Source organism: Pygoscelis adeliae, unplaced genomic scaffold (genome assembly GCF_000699105.1).
Source record: "Pygoscelis adeliae isolate BGI_AS28 unplaced genomic scaffold, ASM69910v1 Scaffold38, whole genome shotgun sequence".
In the NCBI taxonomy this organism is placed as follows: Eukaryota; Metazoa; Chordata; class Aves; order Sphenisciformes; family Spheniscidae; genus Pygoscelis; species Pygoscelis adeliae.
In genome coordinates this window covers 18,433,506-18,445,034 of record NW_008825614.1, presented here as the reverse complement: position 1 = coordinate 18,445,034, position 11,529 = coordinate 18,433,506, and the positions used below count along the sequence as shown (strand labels likewise).

The 11,529-nt window shown below is 48.7% G+C and overlaps 1 protein-coding gene across 1 annotated transcript in view; it reads left to right on the top strand.

Annotated features, from left to right (window-relative positions):
• RTCB (RNA 2',3'-cyclic phosphate and 5'-OH ligase) overlaps positions 1 to 2,606 on the top strand; it is a 12,538-nt gene extending 9,932 nt beyond the window's left edge. The window contains exon 11 of the mRNA XM_009333070.1: positions 1,497 to 2,606. Coding sequence (XP_009331345.1) covers positions 1,497 to 1,604 — 108 coding nt within the window. The 3' untranslated portion in view covers positions 1,605 to 2,606. The remainder of the gene's footprint in view (positions 1 to 1,496) is intronic.
• Positions 2,607 to 11,529: the final 8,923 nt, after the last annotated feature.

Sequence of the window (11,529 nt, the reverse complement as noted above, 5' to 3'; positions counted from 1 at the left end):
AGGGGAGATGCCTGTTTGACAGGTTTTGGGGGGTATGTTTTTTTCCTCTTCTGCCTGGTGATAATTACTATCGACCCTGAGAAGTCTTTGTGTGAGCATCACAAAAGTAGTTATGTTTTATGGATTCTCTTCTTGAATTATGTTCTCTCAGCTTTAAACTTACTTTACATTGCAGCTGCCATGTAGTTTATTAGCAGTGTATGAGAGATCTGCCTCTTTTAAGATGAATTCCTGTATTTGCTCAAGAAGAAGAGAACTCTGAATGGCTAGAAAAGTTTGAATATTATGACTTCCAGTTCCTCTACATTAACATGATAGAACGTCTTTTCTGTTCACAACCTCACTCACAGAAGTGTGTTAATCATTTGGAACTATGCTGTTGTGGGTGTTGGTGTTGTACAAATACGTTGATCGCATTACAATCTCTACTCAAGAGCAGCTTCCTTGTCAGAATGCTGGAGGGCGAAGCTCTAGAGTTCAACCCTGATTCCTGTCACTGAGGGGCAGTGAAGATAAATCTTAAAGGCTATCTATCTTAAAGGCTATCTGTAAGGAGAAGGTCAGAGTGACTTCCTGCCAGATAACGAGGCTTGACATTCTCACATGCTGGTGGACTGGATTACCTTATCTGAGAATATAGGAAAAACTGAACCGAAATAGCTAGTATTTTATCTGAAATATGGTGAAAGCTTATTTGGAAAGCTACGTGTCTGTTGTGGTTTAACCCCAGTTGGCAACTGAGCATCACACAGCCACTCACTCACCCTCCCCCCCGGTGGGATGGGGGAGAGAATCAGAAGAGCAAAAGTAAGAAAACTCGTGGGTTGAGATAACAGTTAATACTTGAAATAATAATAATAATAAAAATTATAATGGAAAGTAAAACGACGAGACAGAAACAAAAATCCAGGGGGAAAAAAAAAAAAACAAAAAAAAGTGATGCAACCGCTCACCACCCACCGACTGATGCTCAGTCAGTCCCCGAGCAGCGATCACTGCCCCCCGGCCAGCTTTCCCCCAGTTTATGTACTGAGCATGACGTCACACGGTATGGAATGTCCCTTTGGCCAGTTTGGGTCAGCTGTCCTGGCTGTGCCCCCTCCCAGCTTCTTGTGCACCTCCAGCCTTCTCAGTGGGTAGAGCATGGGAAACTGAAAAGTCCTTGGCTAGTGTAAGCACTGCTTAGCAACAACTAAAACATCGGTGTGTCATCAACATTATTCTCATACTAAATCCAAAACACAGCACTGTATCAGCTACTGGGAAGAAAATTAACCCTATCCTGGCCAAAACCAGGACAGTGTCTCAAAGATTTCTTAGATATGTAAGGTAGCCAGATTCTCAGTAAATTCACCTACTTCTACACCCTCAATTCATACGATTCTATTTTTGCGAAGAGAAGCGGGGATATCAAAAGCCTACATCTAACTTCCTGTGACTTTGGGTTGTTTATAGTTTTGTCTTTCTTTTTTCTTCTCCCTCTCTTCCCCCTCCAGGCACCAGAGTCTTATAAGAATGTGACAGATGTGGTTAACACCTGCCATGCAGCTGGCATCAGCAAGAAAGCCATTAAACTGAGACCTATTGCTGTTATAAAAGGCTAGGAATTGACAAGGCAGCAGAAATGCACTGACATCTCCAGGCCTTACACAAAACTGACAAGAACCATCATCTTCCCACACCTCTTGGACTCTGTAGGATGCTCAGATATCACATCCCTGTTCTGGAAACACAACAGTTGAGAATACCCCTATTTTTAACCACTCCTAGGCATAATTAATGCCCCCCGCTCCCCTCCTTGTTATACAGTGTTCTTTTCTCATGCGGAAAGGGCAAAGAAAGAAGTAAGTCTTGGTTTTTATATGCAGTCCCTCCCCCGTTTGCCTGATGATTCCACAGGCAGGACTTCAGACTTGCCTGAGTTGTCACTAATTGCTGTGCTGCAAGACCACCTCCATCAGCAAAGATGGCATATGAACCAGACCTGCTGTCTCCACACCTGAGTGCCTGGAGCTCTTTCTGCATATAGAAGTACTCTGATAGGCAGGATATAGCGCTTCTGGGCAGGGAGAGGTTGCTGTCTTTGCAGATACCTTTATGCATAGTCTATATTGTTGCATGTTTTGTGGCAATTCAGTAAGAAATACAGAGCTGGGAGTGGTCTCCCGTTTGGGTTGAGAGGGACGAGCTAGGCTTGAGGCACAGTCCTCCCCTTTTCCCCCACCCTCTCCCATTTAACACAGCACCTGGTGCACTTGGCTCAGTGCAATCAGGTGTTCCACAGTGTTGTGGAAATGCTAGTAGGACGGAGTATGTTGCTTTGAAAGGTTTTGTTTGCCCAGTAAAAGTTGTGACTTAACAACTTACAGATGTGCTAATCCAACATTTTGCAAAGTCCTAAGCATGTAAAAGTTGGATTGGATAACATTGCTCACTGTGTCCTGCAGCTCTGATCAAGTGAGTCCAATTGCAGGGTCAGGGTCAGGCCCAGTACGATGTGACTTCTGCTGTTTCTTTTACATTCATTTACCAAGACTGGAGGGGAAGCTGACCATCCCCACTGGATCATTTTGGGGATTACAAATAAAATGGGAAGATGGATACTGCAGCGTGTCTGTGTCATGTTTATTCTGTGGCTAAAATGTCTGTCATCCACTTTTAAGTACGTATATGAGCTTGAAACTCGCCACACTGTGTGACTTCAGCTGATGATTCTTGCAAAGAAATGTGCAGATGGCGGAATTCCTTGCAGGATACAAGAGAAGGGCAATGCAGTGCTGTTTTCTTAACTTGGTTATGACAAGAGTGTGATTGCTCTGATTTGTCTTTCTCAGGGCCTGCTGGGTCCACCTCACTGGATAGGGGATGGAGCTTGCCTGTAAGCCTGTATGCAGGCACAAGAGGGCGGCTGGAGGAAAATAAAACCAAAGCAAGAATGGAGCCCTGCCAGGGACTCATGTAAAAGGAGCAGATAGTGATTGATGGACTCGAGTGCCTTTTGATGAAACACCCCTTTAAGTTTAGGATCTTAGCCGAAACCTGTTGATCTCGGAAGGCATAATGGCATTTTACTGTCGTAATCACTTTGTGCTTATTGGTTTTTTAAGTTCAAATACTGTATTTGCTGCAGGTTCAGAAGCAGCACATGCAGTAATAGTCACTGCTGTGAGTCCTTGTGAGCCTGACTTTAAAGATAGTTTCTTGTTTTCCCCTGCTTTCTCCAGTGGAATTGTTCCAGATTGCCATCTCTGAGGTCTGAGACAGACTTGCTGAATCTCAAACAAAAATCATTTCACTTAGAAATGTGAATTAGCCTCCAGTGACTGAAAGACAAATTGTTGGTCTCAAATCTTCTGCGGAAGTGCATGTTCCATGCAGAAGTTTCTGTCTATAAATATTTCAGACTCTCTAATGTGGAATGCAAGGGAACCCTTAAAACATTCATATTTAAAAATAAATTTCTCAAACACAGTTCTCCTTTCAACTTTTACCTACCATTGCCGTTAAGAAACAAATTTCAGGTTTTTACACCAAGCAGAAATCCTGTGTACCATGGAGGTGCTCTCGTATACGTATGCCTTAAACCTCTTCTGATCATCAGCGTTTATGCATTAGCATTCAAGAATTCAAGAAGTGCTGTCAATTTTGGTTTCCTGTTGCAAAGCTAGTACTAGTTTTGGTTATATGTTGTGCTGTGTGGAGGAGAGTGCTGGTTTCCTAACCATCCAAAAAAGTAAGAGTAAAAATGCAAGATGTCTCCCAGTTCTTTGTTTAAACCTGGATGTTTTTCTAATTCGTCTGTTTTTTTTTCTCCAAATAGGGCTGTCCACTAGCTTTTTTAATCCACATTTTAGAAAATAAATTTTAAAAATTGGTAGGTAGGGAAGGCATGCAGTATTAGCATTCATATGCTGAAATACAGGTGGATCTGCAGAAGCATCTTGGCAACACTGAAGAGCCGATGTGGTTATTCAACCATCTCTGCTTCCATGGAAGGTTACTGAGAACTCGGAAAGATCTGTTAATGTATGATGTTCCTTCCCTCCCTTCCCCAAAAGACTGAAAAAGCTTTGGTGAATGATTGCTAGGGTCTTTTTTTTCCTTTTTTTTGGTGGGAAACTGCAGGTAGGAGATCTGCGTCTACACCGCACCCTTGGAGCTGTTGCCCACCTCTGTCCGACAGCAGGCACTCGTCTGTTCCCTCCCTAAGTGTAGTTGATTCAGTCATCTGTATGATCACCTGCAGCAGAAGGTTTGCTGGCCTTGGGGCTTGCGCAGGGTGCGTGCATTAAGTCTGCCTTCAGCCAGTGCAATAAACCCAGTCCTTGGATACAGGCTTCTTTTTAGTGAGAACAAATAGCTCATTGCATTTATCTTACTCTCTGCTTGAGAACAAGTTGTCTTAACTTACAGATTGGACCTCCCAAAACAGAGCTACTGCCTCGGGGAAGTAGAAGGCATCATCTCTGGTAGTGGCTTCAGTGGCACCTTCCTTCTCTCAGTGCTCACAGGGCTTGCTGCAGGGACTGGTGCTGTGCAGCGACAGCGAGCATGGGCGAGTGCTTCCTCTCTTGCCAGGAACTGACTGTTCGCAGTGTGCTCGGGGGCTTGTGCAGGTGCTGTTCCCATCAGCGTTAGCATAATATTAAATAGCGAACAGAAAAGCAGTTTGGGTTTTTGGTGATCGTGGATGATGCTGAAAGAGAGCCCTCTAAATGCATCCCCCGTGCTGGGGGGTGCCGTTTGCTGGGGTGCAGCGTGAGGCAGAAGGGGCAGCGCTCAGCCCCTGGGCTGTGTGAGAGCCCCCCGGGAAGGCAGTTCCTCCCAGCAGTGTTGCAAACGGGGGCACCTGTGCTTCATTTGCCATAACAGATGGCAGAGCTGGGGTGCAGCTGACGGCCTCCTTCTCTTTGACTTGGTTAAACGTTGTGTACTCCAGGGCTCCCTAACTTCCCCAGGGGAAACCAGGACCCAGCAAGGTACGCGCTTGCAGTGTTATCAGCTGTGGTGTATTTGTGCTGTATCGCACACCCCACTGGTTGGGAGCCCGGTGTCTAACCTGTGTCACGTTTATCACCATCCTAAGTCTCTTGGGAGTTTTTTTTTCTCTGCCCTATCTTTCCTCTCCCTGCTTTAAACGCGGCTCTGCACACACTGCTTCCTCCTCCGCTGGTGGTCCTGGGCTGGTGTTCTGGCCCAGGAGGAACAAGTGATCTCTGACACATCTCTGGCGCAGGCACCCCCGGCCTCTCCTCCGCTCTCCTTTGTTCCTCTCAAACATAAACATACTTAACTGGCCTCTTCTCTTCTCCCTCCGCCCCCCAGTCTTCAAAGCGATCAGACAAAGCAATATCCCTCCTGCAGCATGTGCCAACACGCTCCCCTGCTTGCAGAAGGAAGGCTTCAATTAAGCAGCGGGCCCCTCCTGTACCTGGCATTTACTTTGCTCTCTTGAGCCCTATCCTAGCACGAGGGGTTTTGATTGCCAGCGCCTCTGGTTTTCTGCCTGGAGAGGTGGCAGTGGGAGGCGTACGGCGGAAAAGCGGGAGCTCGGCAGCTCCCCAGCCAGGGCGATACCGGGTGCAGGTGCTTTTCCCCTGCACTGTGGGAGGGAGAGGAAGGTGGTAACTTCCTGGCACCCACAAAACACCAATAATTATATGGTTTCTGGTGGGGTTTTTTGTTTTGTTTTTTAATTGCAATATGTAACAGGAGGGTGGGGGTCATTCCCTGCAGCGGGGGGAGTGCCGAGCGGTGTGTGAGCCGAGGGAGGTGGGGAGCTGAGGGCACAGAAAAAAGTCCCTGAACTCCCCAGGCAGATGTACAACTCGGCCTCTCAGGCACCGACCAAGCAATCCCCAGCCTGAGCTGCTGCTGCTGAGCACATCCCCATCTTACTGCGCCCTCGTTCCCAAAACCCGGGCGACTGCTTCAGTTCACGTTGTATATAAAGTTCAGAAACCAAAATAATCACTAATCTTAATTGCAGAGATTAGGACCAGGAAAGGGAAATGGAGTCATCTGCCAGCACTTAATCTAACATTTATTAGCTTAGCAGAAAACACGTAGGGGTTGGGCTGCCCTCCCTTCGACACTGAGGTGTTTGAGTCAGCCTTGTGATGGAGCCTGTTCCTAAAAAGAGGTGCCAGGGGCAGCCTGGATTGCTGTTCCCGCCATTCCCCCACCCCAGCTGAGCTACAGCCAGCACCCTGCTTTCTGCTTAGGCTCAGCTTTGCCCAGCAGGCGGTTGGAAGGGGGGAAGCATTTTCCTCCTTTCTCTTCTCCGTTGGTGCCTGAGGGAATGGAGGCATCGACCCTTTTTTTACCCTGTGCAAGTTGTGCCTCACATTGGGAGGCAAGGTGGGAGCCCAGGCTCTTCCCCTCTCTGTTCTCAGACCCAGCGCGGGGTGGGAAGTCGGGTAGGTCTGGCTTTCTGCTCTTACCTGTGACGTGCAAACCCAGGGAACCTGTTCCCCTTGCCATGTGTCAGGAGGGGAAGAAATAGATGGAGAGGGGGCCCTCACAGGCGCCCAAGGGGAGGGAGGGGTGCAGCTCCCGCAGGGGAAGGTGAGGTGGTGGGTGTGTGTGCGATAAGGTCCAGGCCCTGATGCGTTACAGTAGCAGCAGAGTCAATGAAGAGGTAAGAGATTACCAAACCTGAGCACGCTCGTAGGGAAGAGCCGCCCAGGGAGAAAAGCAGGCTGCCGGCCGTTGTGAACATATACACTCGAGGACAAGACATTAAGGTTTTGTGACAAAATTTAAAGGGGAAGGGAGGCAGATGAAAAGCAATCAAATACAGTACTTGGAATAATGGAGGAGGATCTGGATCTCTGAACCCTGCCTAGCCTGCAGCGTATGAGGGATTGTGTAAAGCTTGGCCTCAGCTTTTCTATGTCAGCATGAGCACCCAAGTGCACTTCTGCCCCAAATTGTTGCTCTTTGCCCCTAAGGGAAGAGGGAAGACACAGAAAAGCCACCAAAACCTCCCCAGGCCCTGCGGGCAGCAGCATCCCCCCGTGGCAAGCAACCATGAGCCCTTGAGGTTGCAGCAGTCAGGTCTTGGGGTACCAGCAGTGTGCTTCGTTTCTGTTTCAGTCCTCAGGTAGCAGGCTCCAGACTGTACTGCCAAAAAAAAAAATAAAATCCCCTAACTTTTCATTACACTTTTTGCAGTTCCAGGCAGAAGGAAATGGTGGGTTTCCCGGCTGGAGGAAGTCCTTGCTGATAAATCACCTGGTTACCCAGCTCTTGGCTTTTAAGAGTTGTAACCTGTTTGTGCATTTAATCTTTAAAAAAAAAAAAAAAAAAAAAAAGCAAGCTGGTTGTTCTATTTTTGGCTAACACTTATTATTGTCGGGCTATAAGTTTGTGGCATTTGCAGACAAGTTATTCAGCTTTAAAATCATAGGTAGGCTGATCAGTTCCTCCACTGTTTCCCTGCCAAATCCTTAACCACTTCTTGGATGAGGAAGAAAAAAGTATCACTGTAAATTATTTTTCCCCTGGAGAGTATTTATACTGTAGCTGTTGCCTAAAGGGATTTTCTCCATTCACCTCTCATAGGAGTTTTTTTATTAGGCTGAAACAGAAAGGACCATGACAAGCACTTTCTACTCCATTTTGAGTTTTTTGAGTATTTTGAGTATTTTCTTCTCCATTTTGAGTATTTTTAGTATCTGTGTATTTTGAGTCTAGCCCAGAAAGGACTTTTCCTCCTTCCCAACAGAAGCCTGTGCGTGTCCGCAGGGCCTGAGCTTCTTTGTGGCGGGGGGACTGAGCCCTGGGGTGGAGGGGAAACCTCTCCACCCATGGAAACCTCTTTACCCAGCCTGGGACATGGGGCTGTGCTGGCAGGAGGGTGCCTTTGGGTGCAGGCAGCACTGTGCAGGCAGTGCTGGGTGCCCTCCTCCCCCAGGAGCCTGCAAAGCCGGTGGGCACCTCCACAGCGCAGAACCCCCCCCGCCCCGGGAAGGGGTCTCGGGGAGGGCTGCAGCACCCGTAGGGCAGCCAGCCAGGCCATGGAGGGGCGAGCAGGGAGGGAGACCCTTGCTTACAGGCGTGTGGCGTGCCAGGGGCTGCATGCTGCTCTGGAGAGGGGTTGTCCCTCCCGTTCACCCCATCCTTCCCCGCCTCAGTCCCAGGGCTGCAGGCGACCTGGGCAAGGCCTCCACAAATCCCGTGAGTTCAGGAGACACGCAGGCTTCTGGCTGCTCTTCCTGCCAGACCCCGCGAGCTCTTCCATTAATGGTCAGTGGATGAGACAGGAGTTTTATCTTGATTGAGAAACATGAAGCCTTGTTTGTGAGACAAATACTCGTTTCCTTGTCTCTCGGGCAGGAATTCAAACTATTTGATGATTATCAATAGCAGCCAAGAGCACCATTACTGTCTCCTTTCCTCCCTGTTTCTCTGGCAGAAAGTGAATCCTCTGTCACAGACCAGTTCCTGGAGAGAAAAGTTCGGCGTAAGGCTGAGGCATTCGGTTACATCTCTGGAGAGCAGCTTTCAGCGCTCTGATCCACCACAGACTTGTCCAGCCTGTACCAAGTCATTTCATCTTCCTATGTCTTGGTGCCCTATCTGCAAACAGGGATAAAAATCACTTCCTTTACTCTCACTTTTTATTGGCCTTTCCTATTTAAACACCAAGCTCTGATTCAGGGACCAGCTCCTTCTGCACCTACAAGTGCTGCTGAGCATGGCAGTACCTCTCTGCAGAGCCCGGCCCCGGCTGTCCTGTGCTCAGCACCAGCCGTGCAGGTGTGCAGCAGCCCTGCGTGCCTGTCTTCTCCTGTGGCTTCTGGCACTGCTGAAGGGATGGGTTCATTCCTGTCATGATCTAAACTGAAAGCAGAAGAGCTTATAGCTGTTCAGAGTTTCAAGTAGTCACTGCAAAATTTAGAAAAGTTTTTCGTAGTCCTCTGGCTACAAAGCAGAGCCTCTGAGCTAGATTCCCACCTTGAGTTCAGTGCCAGTGAGGTGCCTAAATTCCTCTGTGCTTTGAGGATACAGGACCTAGACTTGCGTGAAGTCTAAATGTGCCATCTCACTTTTGCCACCTGCATGCATTCGTGTGCTAAGGGACAGAAGCTGAGAGAGCGTCAGATTGCTCATGAGGATGTTTGAGTCCCACTGTCTCCATCACGAGGCGGATGAAGACACAACCTCTCATTCCCAGCATACAAAACCCCACTGAGTGGCTCTGTCTAGATGCAGCCTTGACTTCTCTTTGCAAGAGGAGATGATGGCATAAGAGCAGGCTGAAGCTAGCAGAGGGGTGAGACATGGACAAGAAGTGCTGGGAGGGCAGCCTGGGAGACCAGAATTGTCCTTTGCAACCTGCAGCGTGCCCCATGCAATGCCCAGGAGCTGACCGAGCTGCTGGGGAAAGTCACTGTGACTCAAGGAAGTGCTCTGCTGAGCACCCAGGCTGTGCTGCTGCCCAAAAAAGCAGCCATGAGGGCAAGCAGATCAGTGAGGGAGAAATGGGAGCTCATAGCTGAGTTAGTCCTAATATTAATGCCAACTGCACAGGCAGGGAAGTCTTCTAGGGATCTTCCCGCCATACTTCTACAAGCCTGTCTTGGCAGACACCGGTATTGCTTGGAGAAGGAGATTCAGGAAAAGGGGCTGGGGCAGTCCTGAGGATTTGAGTCCTCCTTTATCTAGACTCTGGACATGTTCTGGGTGTGAAGCAAGATAATGAAGTTTTTGAACATCTTCAGTTCTGCAGATGGCCAGCAAAGGCTCTTGGAACAGTTTTCCTGAATGTCCCAGTGTGAGGCCGGAACTACCCCCATCTCCCTGACCTGCAAGGGTAACGTCTAGTGTGGAGGAGTGGTGGCTGGGTTGGATGCTGAGGTTTAAAACCATGATCTGATGCAATAAAAAAGCATACACTGTAAGAGAAAATAATCCTGAGGCAGCTCCCAGCCAGCTCCCGCTCCCTCTGCACAAAGGGATTAAAGCTGTGCACAAGGCAGCCTTAAGCAGAGAGGTTTCCACCAATGGCCTAAACTAGCTCCCTCTGGCTACCCTCCCAGTGAAGGCAGTTTTCCAGGGCAAGCTGGGGTGCCACGAGGTGGTTTTCCTCCAGCAGATTTTTTTCTTTGCTGATAAAGCATATTTGACTCATCTAGACTTCACGTCAAACTCATCAGGGGGTTTAGTCGGCAAGGTGGGAAAGGAGGGTGGACTGGGGAAAGGGACAGTGTTTGACTGACGTTTTCAGCAGCGTTCTTTTCAGCAATGCGTGTCAGCACACGGGGTTTCGTTTCGCTTTACTCCCGACTTAAAAAAATCGGGAGATCAAACCAAAACGCTGCACTTCAGGGAAGAAAACATTTAAGGGAGGCCTTTGGTTCCAGCGGGAAAACAAAACAAAAACAAAACCCTTGTGGATCAACTGGAAATTATTTTTCTTCTTCAGCTACTTGTGTTTGCCAGGGAAATGAGAAGTTAATATTATGCCGTAAGGAGTGAGAAGAGCCCCGAGGCCTCCCCAGCCCTGAGTCAGCCGCCGTGCGAGGGCAAGAAGCCACCTCTGTCATCTCTGCAGCATGCACGGTCCCTCATGATGGTGTCCCCTTAGCTCTGCCCTCGTCGCCCGCCGCCTGCGTCTGCCTTCCTCCCGGCGCGGGGGAAGGCCTGGCCTCCATGGCACCGCCTGGGATGAAAGGCTGGATTCGGTTTGTTTTGTGTTCAACCTGCCTTTCACAACGCCCGGCGGACCTCCCCCCTCCCCATCTTTGGTGACTCATCCAAAGAATTTTAATCTCCGTGGTCTGTCTGTAGTTGTAAAATATAATACCAATGGAGTTGGGCTTGTTTATCCCGAAGCCATGAAACTGTTGTCAGAAGAAATTGATACACACTACTGAGGGGAAAAAAGTCCTGCTGCTGGGGAGGATTTGACTCGAAGACGGCACTTCAAATGGAAATTTCCCTGTTTGAAGTGGATACATTTTTCATTTCTACGCCTTTCTTTTCTTTTACACTGCAGGAGCGAGGACTCGCAGGGTCTGTTTGCAGGAGGATTAGCTCCTTTCGTCTGCAGAAGGTTTCCACCACCAGGCCACAGGTGCCCTCACCGCTCATGGGAGCCCTGGAGAAAAGGTGGCTTGGGGTGAAGGGGCTCATGAGGCCCTGCTTGGGAAGCACCTCAGCCTCTGCCCTCCCACCCCATGTCTGCAAGCCAGGAGCCCTCCACATCTGACAAGCACTGGGCACAGGGGATCTGCCCACATAAACACCGAGGGTATCCTAGGCGCTACAGATCAAATCACAAGGTCTTCCCCTTCCTTCAAAGACATCTGAAGCCTAAAAGAAGCAGATCAAACATGTAAATTTGAACTGAGATTAATTATACACTTGCAACTGGAGGGGGGTGGGGGGAGAAGCCATTAAGGTTTGTCTGCATTAACTATGCCTGTGGGGGTGTTTCTTTGTCTTTGCATGTGATGATACTTCATGAGATACCAGGTCTGGTTCCACCAGATCTCTGGAAAAGCCTTAGAGGCTTCAGGA